At 37.8% G+C, this 16,224-nt stretch overlaps 1 protein-coding gene across 4 annotated transcripts in view; it reads left to right on the top strand.

Moving 5' to 3' along the window:
* Positions 1 to 16,224, top strand: part of astn1 (astrotactin 1) — a 267,683-nt gene that overhangs the window by 152,610 nt on the left and 98,849 nt on the right. For 3 of the 4 annotated variants that reach the window (XM_056239481.1, XM_056239480.1, XM_056239479.1), the window contains 2 exons: positions 205 to 309; positions 1,874 to 2,062. The exons of the other annotated variant lie outside the window; for it this stretch is intronic. In XM_056239481.1, coding sequence (XP_056095456.1) covers positions 205 to 309; positions 1,874 to 2,062 — 294 coding nt within the window. The remainder of the gene's footprint in view (positions 1 to 204; positions 310 to 1,873; positions 2,063 to 16,224) is intronic. 4 annotated transcript variants of the gene reach the window in all.

The raw sequence follows: 16,224 nt of genomic DNA, 5'->3' as shown, positions 1-16,224 counted from the left end.
AGATAAATGCATTTAAAACCTTTAATCTTATTTTTCTAATACAACAAGCCCAAAATATTGATGAACAAGGGGCAATCTCTTCTATATATCACTCCTCAACTTACTGTTTGAGATCCATGAACTCGTCAATTGCTTTGGGTCTTAAATTGGGTCTTATATTTGTTTTTTAAAATATGATTGTTTCTCGCCCTCTGTATATTTTAGGAATGGTAAACTACAGTGAGGTTACAGGTTACCCACTGGTTCAGCACTGGAAGCTACGATCCATTATGTACCATGTGAAGCTCAATCAGTGGACCCTCTCCCAAGGTAAAACACCCTCACTCTTCTTCCATTTATTTATATCGATCAAGTATTTACTACAGTACATTCTGTGGTTAGGAAGAGGTTTCAGGGTAGCTGGCCAATATCATACTCAATACCAACAAATATGGCTGCCTGGTGTAAAAGGCAGTTCTCAGTGCTTTGTTGATTCCAGATGGCAAGTGTGTTTAAAACCAGGGGACTTAAAACTGAAGTCTTTTTTACTACCCTAGCTTAATATTAAGAGAGCACCAAAAGAAAGCCACCTGTTGGTATCAAAACATTACTCTGTTTAAGCATTCTGAAACAGCAACATTGACTAAGTTTGGGAGTGGGACTTTATTTTTGACCAACCAATGGCAGATTGGTGGAATGTTCAGGAAACCAGTTTGAGAACATTCATTATTTTTTTCCAATTCTGTGACGCTAGTGATGCAGACAAAGAAGACAAAAAGCAAACTTCAAAGATGGATAAAGTTGGCATTGTTTTTGGCACTTTAGTTTTATTTTGGCCTCATATTTTCACTGCGAGGGCATTTGCTTCATTTGTTTAAGGAACACTATATATTTAATGAGCAGATGTCAGATCCCAAGTGCAGTTCTAAAAAAATACTCTGTATTAATGAATGGCCTGACTGGCCTTTAAAATGTGATTTCCTTGCTCTTATTACTTGAATCAGTTCCCCTCTCTTCTCATCACATTACCATTAAAGGATTCATTTTTCATATGACTGGGAAGTGGTAAAAATTAAATTCTGATTTTTACCACTTTTTTACCCTGCCTTTTCTGCATCTTATCACTTGAGGTCATTTTACAAACCTGGGCATGAAGGTTGTGAGAGAAAGCCGAATATGACAAATGCCTTATTTTCCCAAAATTATTGGCCAACATTTGTCATTCAGTCATTGTGCTAAAATATTGGACCACTCTTCGAATACCCACATGAAACATTTCTATTAAATGAATAACATGTTTTGTTAACTTGCAAACCATTGAGTTCTGCTGTCTACCAAACTTTTCAGAGGTCTTCAATACTTTTGCAAAAGTGCGTGCAAACAAGTACTTTATATTTTAAAGTACCGCAGGGAAATTCAAATTCTTACATTTAATTTTATGATGTATATACTGTGTTGAAAATAGCAGTACGAGTTTTTAAAAGGTCAGACATCAACCTACACAAAAGCACTCAATACCTCTACAGGCCTTGTTGTTTATCCTTCCTTTGTTTCCCCAGATAACATTTCACTCCGCACACTGACAGATCATGTTTTCACTCTTTCTCTTCCCACATTCTTTGCTTTGACATCTTAACTGCACTGTAGTATGTGTACATGTTTTAAAAATCACCATTTGGCAATAATGCTTTGAATACTTAAAGCAAATTGTAGCTGGACTGAAAATCAACATTTATTAGTAAAGCTTTGTAATCTTCATCACAGCTCAATTAATTTGGAATCTTTTCTCTTGTTTGGTCTATTATGCAGCTTCTGCTTTTAATTGAGATGTGAAATTGAATTTAAAGTTTAATGCGATTCTCTGAAGCCTCCTTCTTTTACCTTTCTACTTCAGCTTTCAGTTCAGCAATTCATTCACTGGATGGGGCTACCCTGCGCAGTGACTTTGTGTCCATTTTAAAAGAGTTTGGCAACCATTTTATCCAGGAGGCAGTGTATGGCTTTGAGGAATCCTGTACCATATGGTATCCCAACAAGCAAGTCCAACGTCAGCTGTGGTTGGAATATCAGGATATCAGCAAAGGTAAGCTTAACAAATATATTAATTTAATTTTATGGTTTAGATTATATTATATATATTGCATCTCATTCACTTATAATGAAGGTTCATACTGTGCAAATAAATGTTATGTTATATTTTCAATTGTAATTTATTTATAAGTAACCCTAATATGCATTATTCAATTGTTCATGTTCTTTATGTAACATTTGAGTTAGTTCTAAATGTCATCCTAAATGTAGAACAAATGTAAGTGTTATCTTATTGATAAATCATGTTTTATGCATGAAGACGCATTGGTTTTACACATGGTTACCCATGGTTAGTGAATGATACCCAATGTTTTATGCTTTAGGATGCACCTTTTTATTTTATGAGATAAACCTTTACAATTTTTGTGGTGATAAACAGAGCAAAAATATTTTGCCTATCCATAAATTGTTAAAAACAAATCAAATAATAATACTGGAACAGTCATTTAAAAAAAAAAAGACTATTGTCTACATATGCAGATAGTAGTTTGGCTCAGAGCACCCAAATTATGGTTTTGTCAGAATAAACTCCATTTTGGAGAGGATGCGGACAGGAGCTGAGGAAGTAAAACTCAACACAGCCCATGGGAGGTTGGTCACATCTGTTCAGCCAATAAAAGGGGGCAAGGGCAGATGTGAGAAGGCTGGCTGGCTAAAGCTGAATGCAGGCCAGCGCTGCTCCGTACTCAGGAGGCCCCTGGGCAGGCTCACCTAGTTTTTATGCTTCAGCTCCACTCAGCTGAGCCCATAAACATGTATATGTACAAGGTCGGTTAGGACGGAACTTATTTGGAGAGAAAACAGAAGTGTGACGTTAACAGAAATCACTTCTGGAGATAGGCTAGACCAGGGGTCGGCAACCTTTTTGTCATAAAGTGCCATTTTTAAGTTTCCGAGTTCATCATGTGCCACAACCCATATACTACCCCCCTAACCCTAACCCTAACCCTTGAATATGTATACCACTTCCTATAAAAACCAGTAATGCCATGTAATAACTGAATCAGGATTTAGTGAAATCTGTGGTGAGTGCACCTCTGTCCCTCTAGGGGGGTTCGGGGGCATGCTCCCCTGTAAGAAAATTTTGTGCTTTTTAATGTTAAATTCATCAATCTGGTACACTTTGAGAGTTCAAAATAAAGAGCTCCATCCCATATTCAGTGTGCAAATTGAACAAAGAAAAACTCAAAACTCTTTTAGTTGTGATATAGTGTCTGTATACATTACACTACTATATAGTTATAATATTAATCCTATGGCAGTAATAGCCATATGTTGTAAAACAAATGCACTGAAAAATAAAAGCAACTTTCATAATTAGTTTCGTACTAATTTCTATACTTGAAAGAGATAAACACATTATCTTTTATTTTGACGGAAACGGCATCAAGCTTTTATTTTGGCGAAAAACATGGTTTACAAACTCGTCTCATTACAATTCTAATAAAATGCATAATCATCAAATATGCAGATGTGGAAATAATGCGTAACTGGGCAGTGGGTTCCAACATAGCCTAAGTGTTCTGAAAGTAGTCTAGTTCTGCTTACCACAGTTCTCTACACTCACTTATTTCTCTCCTTATCCTCCTTACTATCCTCATCAGCCACTTGAAGGGCCTTTGAAGTTTCTTTTTTTTTCACGCTATTTCACTGCATATTCCATGCGTTTCTTCTCCATCGCTCTGACTATTTTGACAGATACACACTGACACTGCTCGCTCACTCGCTCACTCAAAGCTATTTAAAGATGTGATTGGACCAGCCCAGTGTCAATCAAGAAAATAACCAATTGGCCGCTGATCTATGAGTTTCATCATGCGCCGGTCTGTAAAAAAAAAAAAAAAAAAAACCTACGCTGACTTTTTTGTCCAATGCATTACACCCAGATCCCAGAGCCGCCAATTAAACAAAACTAAACGCAATGGGCCGCCGATGTACGAGTTTTATGGGCCGTTCAGACAAATAAAAAACAAAATAATAATTAAAGTACGAGATGTATCGGCCCACAAAGCACGTCGGCCCACCGGGAAAATGCCCGGTATGCCTGATGGCCAGTCCAGCCCTGCAGTAAAGACATTGAAATATTTCTCATGAAATTTATTTTAGATTTGCCATCTTTGTTTTCAGGCCTAAATTAGACTTTCATTCATGTTTATTTATGAATTAGGTCATTCATGTGTTTTTACTGACTTCTTTACTTTCAGTTTTGTTAAAAGTGTTACACTTACACTTGACAGAATAACTGTATCTCCGCAAATCTAATATAAATTGAATATTTAATTCCCACGCTATATGCAAATTCAGGTTCGCAAGATATGACCTGCATTTTATTTATCATTAGCTAATTTCAAGAGTGGCATCAACACTGGTAAGATAATTTACTGTGACTACTTTTAATGAAGACAACTGTGTGTTGAGCTTCAGAATGTAAGCTGAACTTTCAGTTTCATTTGCAGCAGTTTGCACGTCGGCTTGCTGAAGAGATGCTCAGCCATAGGCTATCTGAGGCGATGCGTGTTGCAGCAGCCCTGTCATATCTGTAAACTGGAAGCTGTTATGACGCGCTCTCGCATGTTATTATTATATATATTTTTTTACCATTTTAGGAAGAGTAAAATTTACATTTGTGACTTCAACAATCAGATGCATTTTGTTCAGTTTCATCTCGAAAATGAAGTGTCCTCTCTGTCGGAGGGCATTTGTCTCACGATTGGATAGCTTTCCGATCAGAGAAAACACATGAAGTGACCAGGTACGCATGAACGGAGTTTCCACATGCATCACAGTCATTTTAATATGTAGCTATAGAATGTTTGATAAGGACTCTATACACTTGGTTGAAATGTATAGCATTAACTATTTACAGCGGAACGAGCTGTTAGCTGTCAGTCGGATAACTTGTTTGCGCTGATGCGCAGTGGTCGCGCTAATGGTTTGTTAGAGCTGCACGCTTTCATTGACTTGTGCAGTTTAATTCTCACACTTTAATAGTATAAATAACTCCTAACTTAATAAAACAAGCGGTTACTACGAGGAATTATTACATCAAAATGTTGATCTGTATGCAAGTGGTGGGAGGTATGCTACTTTATCTGAATGAAATACATACACCTCTCTCGCGCTTGCTTGCGTGTCAGCGATTAACCCTCCGCGTGCCAGTGTTGGCACGCGTGCCTTAGGTTGCCGACCCCTGCTAGACCGTCTATAGACTGACTCAGCCATAAAGGTTTTAGGTTTCTATGCTTATGTCTAGTATATAGTGACAATGTGCCCTTGGGCATTCATGAAATAGCAGTGGTGTGAACATGAAAAAAAATACATTGTGATACACAGGCATTTCTACGAAAACCGTGAAATAAGCACTAAGGTCATCCTACAAGGCATGCTAGAGGCCTCGAACTGTACTCTTTTATTCTTAATGAAAACACAAGGTAAAGGGGATGAGAACGAACAAGGTGAATGACAGCAAAATGAAAGCTGTAGGTGCTCTGCAGTGTGATAATCACCCAGTCATTGGGGAAGTGTCTTTTGTTGGGAGTTAGAAAATCTATATCCAAGGTGTCAGTGAGTACTTCATTAATGTTCTGCTAAACGCTTTTTGTGGTACTGATGGCCATGTGGTAACAGTAATGATCCTGCTTAAAAAAGGACTAACATAGTTGATAAAATTTGTCAAGTCAAAAATCACTCAGAAGAAGAGATTTTTATATGAACTCAAACATTTCTCATCAAATACTTCCAATACCAAATTATGTGAGCTGCGCTATACACTAATTTTATTTATTTATTTGTTTGTTTGTTTGTTTATTTTTTAATTCCTGAAGACAAAAAAAAACTCTGGAAATGTTCAAAAAGTCTAGGTGTGTAAGCCACAAAACTTGCATATAGGCCTATACAATATGCAGGTGGAAAAAAAAAGCTAGATTAAAAAACAGCTTTACTGAGGAATGGCAAACGTTTCAGTCACAACATTACATTCATCAGTGCCTTAATAATATGCAGAGACAATTGCAATACGATTTTCTGCTCAGTTGTGCTTTGAATATAATAATATAATTTTGGTCGGCTGGTGTCACTACTTAACTTCTTAACAACTGTACCCCTTAACTGTCACCGTCCCACAGGTGGGACGTTTGCCATTATATTTTTAAAACAATAATATCTTAGTAAAAACTTAGTAATATTGACAAACTATATATCATTTGAAAGCTTACAATCTCTAGTTTCCATATTTGGTGACTGATTTTCTAAATAAATCACAGAGGAACAGTAATTTATCAATTTGTAACAAGAATATTTTCATACTCCTAAGGCGTGTTCAGACCTTTTATTTTGAAATAGCAATGTACATGAAAAATCATGAAAAAATGGTAGAAACCTCAGTTTGTTTTCATGCCAAGAGTTCAAAAGATAGCATCCATTCAATTATTTTAGAAAAAAAAGGTCTGTAAATGTTTTGAATATAAAGAAAAAAATAATAAATTCACCATTTGTGATGTGGCAGCGAGCTATAACACACATGCGTGTTCTTTGTATGTGTTTCTTAGAGGTTGAATTCATATCACAATCTGCCAAACCTCCCATACTACTTCTGAATAGGATGTCTACTTCATAAATGTTATGAAAATTGTGGAAATAATGGTTCAAATCACTCAAAACACATATGGAAATGGTGACGCCCTTATATGGGCAGTAATGGAGTCTGGTTGTGACCTAGTGAAAAAGTTTGGTACTGCGCCCAAACAAAATATTACTGAAAGCTAATTTTTTGAGATATCAACCTAAAATTTTAAACACAACTTGCTCAGATTTTTGGCTTTGCTTTTTCTGCAGTTTTAGAGTAGCCCAGGTTTTGAAAATATATATTTTATATAAAATATAAATAATACATTTTTTTACATTGTACATTTCCATAAACTCAAACTTCTATAACTTTTTTATAGAAGGGGGTGGGACTACACAGGGGGGGGACTACACACTTATAATATTCCCATTTATTTTGCAATAAATCATGAGGCACATATCCAAACAACATCCAAACATTGTATAAAATACCTGTAACAACTAATTAGGCTATCATAAAAAAGGGCAAGTGGCTATTGCAGTAGTTAAACTGGCAATAAAGGACACATACATGTTACACCCCATCCATCATAACAAACTAGGTAGTTTTTCAACTAAACACACTGGAAGCCAGCAAAATGTACCTAAAACTTGTTTCTCTCTATTCTATACATGCCTATATTGATGAGGATTTAGTTTTTTTGTTTGTTTTGTTTTGTTTTTTCTTTTGTTGGTTAACATCCTGATACAATATAAGTTGGATGATTGATGGTGTTGTATGCAAAAACACCTTAAACACCATAAAAACAACATATTTGCACAGGTTTTTGCATACTGCATGTTCAAGAACAACATAAGAGGGAGTAAATGATGACCAAATATTAAATTTTTGGGTGCACAATTCTTTTCTAAATTGAAAAAAAAAAGTTGACCCTAAACACTGGCACATCTTCAGCTCGATTTCTTTTCTTCATGATGTCTTCAATTAAGTATATTCAATCACCCTGCTAATGTGCATGACCTTGTTTTAAGAGCTGATTTATCTTTAGAACAAATCTACTCGCTTTCTGCCATCCATCCCATCCCATCCGGTAATTATGGGTGCGTTTAATGCTCTCAATATAACTTAACATTAAAATATAATTCATTCTGTCATCCAAACTCAGGTAAAGTGTTTAAGATCAAAGATATCACCACATTATCTATTTGATAAAAAGTCCTTGTGGACACAATGTACTTAGAGACAGTATACAAAAATGACAGAAGGGATATTTCACCCAAAAATAAAAGTTCTCTCAACATTTACTCACCTTCATGTTGTTCCAAACCTGTATGACTTTGTTTTATTTGGAACATGAAAGAAGATATTTCGAAAAATGTCTTAGAGGTGTTTTCAATGGGGTCCAATGTTGTTTTGGGTGTTCTTCAAAATTAATTCTTCTGAGTTCTACAGTAATGATACTAATGATGACAGAGTTTGTTTTGATTGATGGATGTTACAACTTTTTATGGCATCTTAATTATGGTTAAAGGTAAAATAATATTTGGTAGCAATAATGTTTCATTAGTTAACTAATTTAGTTAACTTGAACTATGAATGAACATACTTCTACAGCATTTATTAATCTTAGTTATTGTTAATTTCAACATTTACTAATACATTATTAAAATCAAAGATTGTATTTGTTATAACATTAGTTAATGCACTGTGAACTAACTTGAACAATCAATGAACAACTGTATTTTTTTAAACTAACATTAACAAAGATGAATAAATATTGTAACAATTGTATTGCTCATTGTTGGTTCATGTTAGTTAATTCATGCATAATGTTAACAAATGAGCCTTTATTGTAAAGTGTTACCGAATATTTGTATGTTAATGAGTGACTGATGAAGATACACTGGATTGAGATCTTGCACAATAATAATGATAATGTAATATAATAGTAGCATACAGATTTATTTCTGTACTTTATGTTGTGTGATGCTGTTTAAGTGTTGTTGGATGTGCGTAAACATTTCAGCATTTATTTTACTACCTACAGCTTTTGGTTACCAGCCCAATTCTACACCACCTCAGACTGTTTGTCAATTTGCAATTAGCATAAAGCCTGCAAATGTAAATTGACAAACATTTTAAATGCTTATATTTTTGACGAAGCAGAGACATTCAAAGCCATCCACCTTCACACCGTAGTTTTGGTATCTTAGATAAAGTCAGATAAATAATGGCCCTCCTATAGCTGCTGTTTCGGCCTAATAACTTGTTTCCCTTCGAATCAACCACGTTGCCTGCTTCCCGAGGACATCACCTTGCAATACACAAAAATGTAAGCTCTATGACAGATGGTTTTAAATCAGTTTCCCTGCCTACTTGAAAACTCCATTATTCTTCATTTTGCCAGCCTCTGACATAGACATCCTATTATGGCGTTAAATGTAGAGCTGAAACCAGCATTTCTGCCCTAATTTTTTATAAAAAATAAAAAAAAAATTCAATTGATATCATTCAATGACATTAAACACGTGTGCCACAAATAAGTGGAGATCTCCGATCATGACCCTCAGGGTCCATGCAACTGACTCTGAGAATGCAGGTGAATCCATACGCTTGGTGTTAGGCAGCTGCTGGTGGACTGTGGTGAGAATAAGAACAGACACAGGGCAGGGTTTTAATACCCCCTGTGACTCAGCTAAAGGTCCTGCTCTTTGGATATGGATAATGAGCTCTCTGGAGACTCTGGTAAACCATATTGCCCCAAATAGCACAAACCTTCCGCAACTGAAGTGTGCCACCTAATCATTTTTGAATGTTTAGGGGGAAATGTCTACCACACAGCTTATGAATATTCACAAATCGGCTGAAGGAAATTAAAATATTGGAATAATGCCTCGGCAAAAAATGAGGGAATGTCAAACATTTATGAAAGGCTTTGAGTTACTGCTATCAGTTTTTGTTTTTTTGTTTTTTATTTTCAGTAAAGAAAATCCCTAATTAATTGATTTATTTATGATTATTTTTTACTATTTTTGAGAGAGTGTTTGAAAGAGTGTTTGTGTGTATGGTTATAATTTGAAGAGGCAAATTTATATTTTCGAATCATACTATCAAAAAGAGCATCAATCCAGTTTTAAAAGTCATCTTTAATAAACAGTATGGGCCCTATCTTGCACCCGGCGCAAATGACTTTGTACACTGACGCATGTATCATTCCTATTTTGCACCCGCGCAAAGCGGGCTTTTCCCTCCACAGACGCACGCCGGTAAACTAGGAAATGAACTTGCGCTCCCTGGGCGGGTCGGCGCAAAAAGGAGGCGTGTTTCGACGCAAACATTCCCTAGTGCTATTTTGCAGTTCCAGAAAACAATTCCGCCACTGACCAGAAAAAACCCGGTCTAAAGTCAGTGGCGCGTTGTTCATAATGCTATTTTAAGCGCGCATGCTTGGCCATAATGTAGCGTGTGCACAACGCGCATACAGTTTGATTCTCTCATCAACACAGATGCAGCAGTTTTTATTTTTGCAAATCATACATTATAACAAGGAAAAATATTAACTCATGAGGGAAATCATTGTGGTGTTCATGAAGATGTAAAAAAAATGTAGGCCTAAATCTAGCTTACACATTTACCCAAATTTTTCAGGCTAATTGTAGTAATGACGGATCAGACCTGTTTGCCCAATAGTCGCAAGACACATATGTATATAAGGACATCTGACAAATTAGTTTGTCCGTCAAGAACCAGGGAAAAAAAAAATCTCCCATCCCCATACGACGTCACTTCTCTGTCTTTCACGGTCCTGACAAGAACGTCGGTCTCCTCGGCTGTGAACCGCTCCTGGCGCGCGTCTGGTAAATTCGCTATAATAATAACAATCCGCCTTGCAACATGCGCACCTGCTTTTAAAGGGTATGTTGGATGACGCTCTGATTGGTTTATTTCACGTTACGCCCAAACCACACCTATGAATAATGAAGCTATTTCAGACCGACCCCTTTTAAACTTGCGTCGGGCGCAAGAGTCATTTATCCCGCCGGTAAAATAGCAACAGTGCCCAAGACCCACCCACAAAGTTACTTGCGCTTCGCGCTTGATACTTGCGTTTCAGATCGTTAAAATAGGGCCCTAAGTGTTTGAGATAATGGGTGCGTCTGTGGAGGGAAAAGCCCGCTTTGCTGAGGTTATTTGTTAATTTATCAGTGAAGATTCACTCTGGACTGCAGCACCACTCAAGAGCAGATTAAAATACTCATCTAGAAACACATTTGTAAGTTTTTAATGCATCTTTGGTTTTGAAACTATAAGAGCTTTATAGTTTACAGATCAGATTGATTCACTCCAAACTTTTATGTCGACTAGGTATTTAAACTTTATTGCAGTCTCGTCTAATGCTCTTGTAAGATTTACTGCGATATACCTGCAAAATGGCTTTTTGAGCATCAGCAATACTAAGCATGTAACATTTGACTTCAATATATTATTGATAGTAGGACCAACTCAACATCATAATATTCTGAATTCAAGAGATGAAATATAGATTTTACAGACAAGCTGTGCTAAAAAAAACTGGGCAGCAAAAGACACAAGAATTGTTTTTATGACAGCCATGTTCTCACCTCCTCCATCTCCTACACGATATGCATGCTATTTTTTATCTCTCCGCAACTCAACACGTTCTCTCTCTCTTTCTTTCTCTTTTACTCTCACCTTTCTCCCATTACATGTCCTGTATGATAGTGAGGTGGGAGGGTAACACCCAAGCCAGGCTTACCTACTTCTGCAGTGGCCACTACAGCGTGAGGGTGAGGGTTGAGAGAGGGGAGAAAAGGGATCAGAAAACTTGGAAACGAAAGAGATTATTACCCACTGCAAGAGAGTGTATTTCTGAGTGTGGGAGATGTGTACAAGAAAGATACAGTATAATATACTTTACTTACATTACTTCAGTCTTCAGTGTCTCATGATCTTTCAGAAATTGTTCTAATATTTTGATTTAGTGCTCAATTATTAAAGATGGTTCCTATTTTCAATGTTGGAAACTGTTTTCGCTGCTTAATATTTTTGTGGAAACCATGATACTTTTTTCCAGGATTCTTTAATTAACAAAATGTTAATAAAAAGAACTGGATTTATTTGAAATAGAAATCTTTGCCAAATATGGCAAACTTGGTATCTATGTTCTCAGAGATCTATTAAGAGATCTATTAAAGGGTCATATAATGGTACATGCACTTTTTCAAGTTGATCGTACTGAAATGTGTGTTGGCAGTGCCTGTACACAACCATCATATAATGATAAAAATCCATCCAGTGTTTTTGTTTTAATCTACTTATATGTTTTCCCCTGCCTCAAATCAAGCCGTTCGACCGTGTGACGTCACACGGTCGGACGCCCCTCCCGCGATTCTTGATTGACAGCCGGGTTTCAACACAGACCCGCCCTCGCTCGTGAGCCAGCTGTCAATCATAGTCTGCGCGGACCGACGCGGTCATTGTTGATATGATGGAGCACTGTCTATGAGCAGAATGGCGTCTAAGCGATTGTGGTGTTCTGTTCTTGGGTGTAATTACGAACACAGCAGTCATTTTAATGTTCCTAAATCCGAACCGCTGAAGACGCAGTGGCTGAGTTTTGTTTTCGAAGGGAATATTCCCCACGAGCAACGTCAATGCTCTCATGTTTGCGCGAATCATTTCTCACCAGACTGCTTTATAAACGAGGATCAGTATAAAGCTGGTTTTGCTAAGAAGCTGCTCATGAATAAAGGATCGGTACCAGCTATTCGTGTTCCTGCTGAACCTCTAGAACAACTGGTGAGTGTAACGTTTTATTAACCTTTATATTAATATTTATATCTTTGCAAATCGCTTGCACGCTTCACGATGAATGAGTCTAAGGTTTACACTGTTTTGTAAACTTCCTGTTTTGTTCTATTATAGAGCCATCAAGAAGCACAATCTCACAATTGTTTTTATATGTCCTCAGAGTGAGCCAAATTTGTGTGAAAATATCTAATTTCGTTACATTTATATGTATGAACAATTTTGTGGCAATTACTATCAAAATTTTGACCTTTGAGCATTAGAGAATGTCCAACGACCTATGTTTCCATACTTCCTACGGTGGTTTCGTCTCAATCTGTCTAACGGTTTCGAAGATATTGACAAACGTTTTTTAAGTGCTAAATCACAACGCTGCACAAACCGTAAGGCAAAACCTAGCATATTTGGTATCGTTGAACTCGGCAAGGATTCAGGAATTTAAGGAGATGACTCCCGTGAAAATAAGTCAACCACCCAGAGTTATAAGCATTTGAAAATTTTATTTTACCACTAGGTGGTGCTAGTTTGAAACTTCTCAGGCTCCTTCAGGGCATCGTACTGATGACGCATACCGAGTTTCGTAACAATACTTTCATGCGTTCATAAAATACAGCATTTTGGTACAAAATAAAAAATGGCTGACGCCTAAAATGGTCGATATGGAAAAATTGGATATCAGTCTACTCGGCATGATGCAATACATCTAACTTTTAGGGTTTTTGGACAAACCATTCAGAAGTTATAAGCAAAAATAGCCATTTTTTGTATCTCCGGACCAGTAGGTGGCTCTGCGCCGAAACGCAGCATGTAGCCTCAGGTCATGCTTGTGATGACATGTACCAAGTTTGGTCTGATAAAGCTAGATACAGCCTTACGTCTGTTTTTGCAAGCACTACGTAAAATGTTCAAGTTCAAGTTCACTTTATTTGTATAGCACATTTACAACACCCACTAGGCTGACCAAAGTGCTTTACAGAACAACCAGATTAAAAAGATAGTAAGACCTGCATAAAAACACATTAAACACAAATAAGAGCAGCAAAGCTAAGCGGAACCTTAAAACCGGAGTGACAAAACAGTATCAGACTCAAATATAAAATAGTAAAACAGAAGTAGCAAAGCAGTGTCAGACTCAAATATAGAATATAAAAATAGGAGTGGCAAAACAGTTTCAGATTCAAATATAAAGTCGTTAAACAGGAGTAGCAAAGCAGTATCAGACTCAAATATAGAATGGAAATACAGGAGTGGCAAAACAGTATCAAACTCAAATATAAAATAGTAGAACCAACCTTATAGAAGAGGTCAATATACTAAAGAAAACAGGTAGGTTTTTAATAGAGACTTGAAAACAGACAGAGTAGGGGCCGTTCTAATCTCAAGGGGCAGGGTGTTCCAGAGTTGTGGCCTTGCCACCACAAATGCACACTCCCCTCTACGCTTGAGTCTAACGCGAGGGACTACCAGCAGAGCCTGGTCTTTGGATCTTAGGCTTCTGGAAGGAGTGTAGGGATGAACAAGTTCAGAGAGATAGGCAGGAGCTAAGTTATGAAGAGATTTAAAAACAAAGTAGAATTTTAAAGTCTATTCTCTGTCGAACTGGCAGCCAGTGTAGAGATTTGAGAATCGGAGAGATGTGGTCATATTTGCGACACTTATGTAGAAGTCTGGCCGCAGCATTTTGGACTGACTGAAGACGAGCAATGTGAAAACTTGATATACCGCAATATAAGGAATTGCAGTAATCTAGCCGATACGTTATAAATGCATGAACAGCCATTTCCAGAGTTTTCGGAGTGAGAAAGCCTTTGATTTCAGACAATAGACGAAGTTGGTAGAAACTGGAAATGAAAGCTTTAGCGTAAGTTCTGCCGGAAAGACTCAATTGTTACTTATTACCTTCTCATCTATCCAATCATGTTCTAAAACTTGTAGTATAGAAGAACGGTACTTACACGTCTGAGTTTGCAGATGCTGACGCTTTCATTCACCTCCATCCTCCCCACCACCACCAAGATGGTTCCTTCCCCTCCATCCTCCCCACCACCACCAAGATGGTTCCTTCCCCTCCATCCTCCCCACCACCACCAGGATGGTCCCTTCCCCTCCATCCTCCCCACCACCACCAGGATGGTCCCTTCCCATACCTGCCAGGGGGTCGGCTGTGCCCCTGCCTTCGTCTTCAGGCAGGAAATGCAGAGTCCGTACCCTCGGATTGCGAGCTACGGACGGGGCGTACGCCAAGAAACTTTATATCATAATATTGCTTGCTGGGCTGTTCATAAATGTATAATTGTTACGGTATTTATTCTCCTGAGTCTTTCTGGTAGAACTGACTACGGTTGAGATATGTTTGTCAAATTTTAAAGGCTGGTCAACAAGAACACCTAAGTTCCGCACCCCTGGGGATTTAAAAGCCGATAAGACTCTCTAACTCTGGACTTATACACTGAGAGTTTTAATTTGGGCCGAAAACAATGACATAATGACATCAGTCTTGTCTTCATTTAGGAAGAGGACATTTTGGGCTAGCCATGCTTTAACCGCCATGCTTTAACCTCCTCTAAACATCGCAGAAGAGAATTCATCGCTGCAGGGTTGTTTCTCTTGATTGGAATATAAATTTGAGTGTCGTTCGCGTAAAAATGAAAGGATACGCCATGACTCCTTAGAATAGCGCCCAGAGGTAGCATGTATAAAGAAAACTGAGAAGGAGCCAAAATAGAGCCCTGTGGAAGACCACAGGTCAGAGGTGTCATGGAGCTGTAGAAATTACCCATCTTTATTAAAAACTTTCTGTCAGACAGGTATGACTGAAACCATTTCAGGACAGAAGCTTTTAGACCCACCCAAGACTCTAGTCTAGATAAAAGAGTATGGTGGTCAATGGTGTCAAAAGCTGGCAAAAGATCTAAGAGAACAAGAACCACAGTATCTCCAGAATCAGTAGAGAGATAAATATCATTTAAAGGCCCTTGCACACTGAGTCCGAAATTCACGTCTGAAATTTTCGCTCGTTAAAAAATAAATACGACCTCACGTTATGTCAATCACGCTTGCACACTGCCTCTGAAATTTCTGTCTGTCATAAAAAAAATCGGATCGGGTTCGATTTTCTGCGTTTTTTCGCATCCGTAGCAAGCAGTTTGAATGGTGTTTTGACAATTCAGAGCCACCGAATCACGAATAAGAAAAAAACGCATACGAAAATTTCGGACTCAGTGTGAAAGGGCCTTAACACTCTCAGGAGGGCGGACTCAGTGCTGTGAGCAGACCTAAAACCAGATTGAAAAACCTTATCAGGGCTTAAAGTATTCCGGCACCGTGCCGGATCTCCGGCGTGCGGCCGTGAGGAAAAAAATATTATTTTCGAATGCGATTCATTTTTGTCCAGCTTTAACGTGTTCAAATATTTAACGCAATTAACGCAGCATTATTTCTGTCTTCCTTTAGCTAGGGTTATGATCATGCTCTTATTCACGGAAATGCTTTAAACCACTCATGCGCGACAAGACAAAAGAGAACGCGCTGTCAGTGAATGTCCTCCTTACACACACGCGCGCACACACACACACACACGACGCCAGTATCGAGTTCTCTTTCGCGCTTGAACGAACAATAACACAGACATTTATGCCAAAATGTCAGTTTTGTCGAGTATCCTCACAAGAACAGTCTTAAATGAGTTAAATAAAATCTTAAATGGAAGTAAATAGTAGTGAGATAATGAGATGCGTGAGATCCTGTCAGCAGGACCGATC

Source organism: Rhinichthys klamathensis, unplaced genomic scaffold, assembly GCF_029890125.1.
Source record: "Rhinichthys klamathensis goyatoka isolate OS25496 unplaced genomic scaffold, OSU_Roscu_1.1 h1tg000566l_1, whole genome shotgun sequence".
NCBI lineage: Eukaryota > Metazoa > Chordata > Actinopteri > Cypriniformes > Leuciscidae > Rhinichthys > Rhinichthys klamathensis.
The sequence above is the reverse complement of the archived record's forward strand: the minus strand, read 5'-3'. Positions and strand labels throughout refer to the sequence as shown.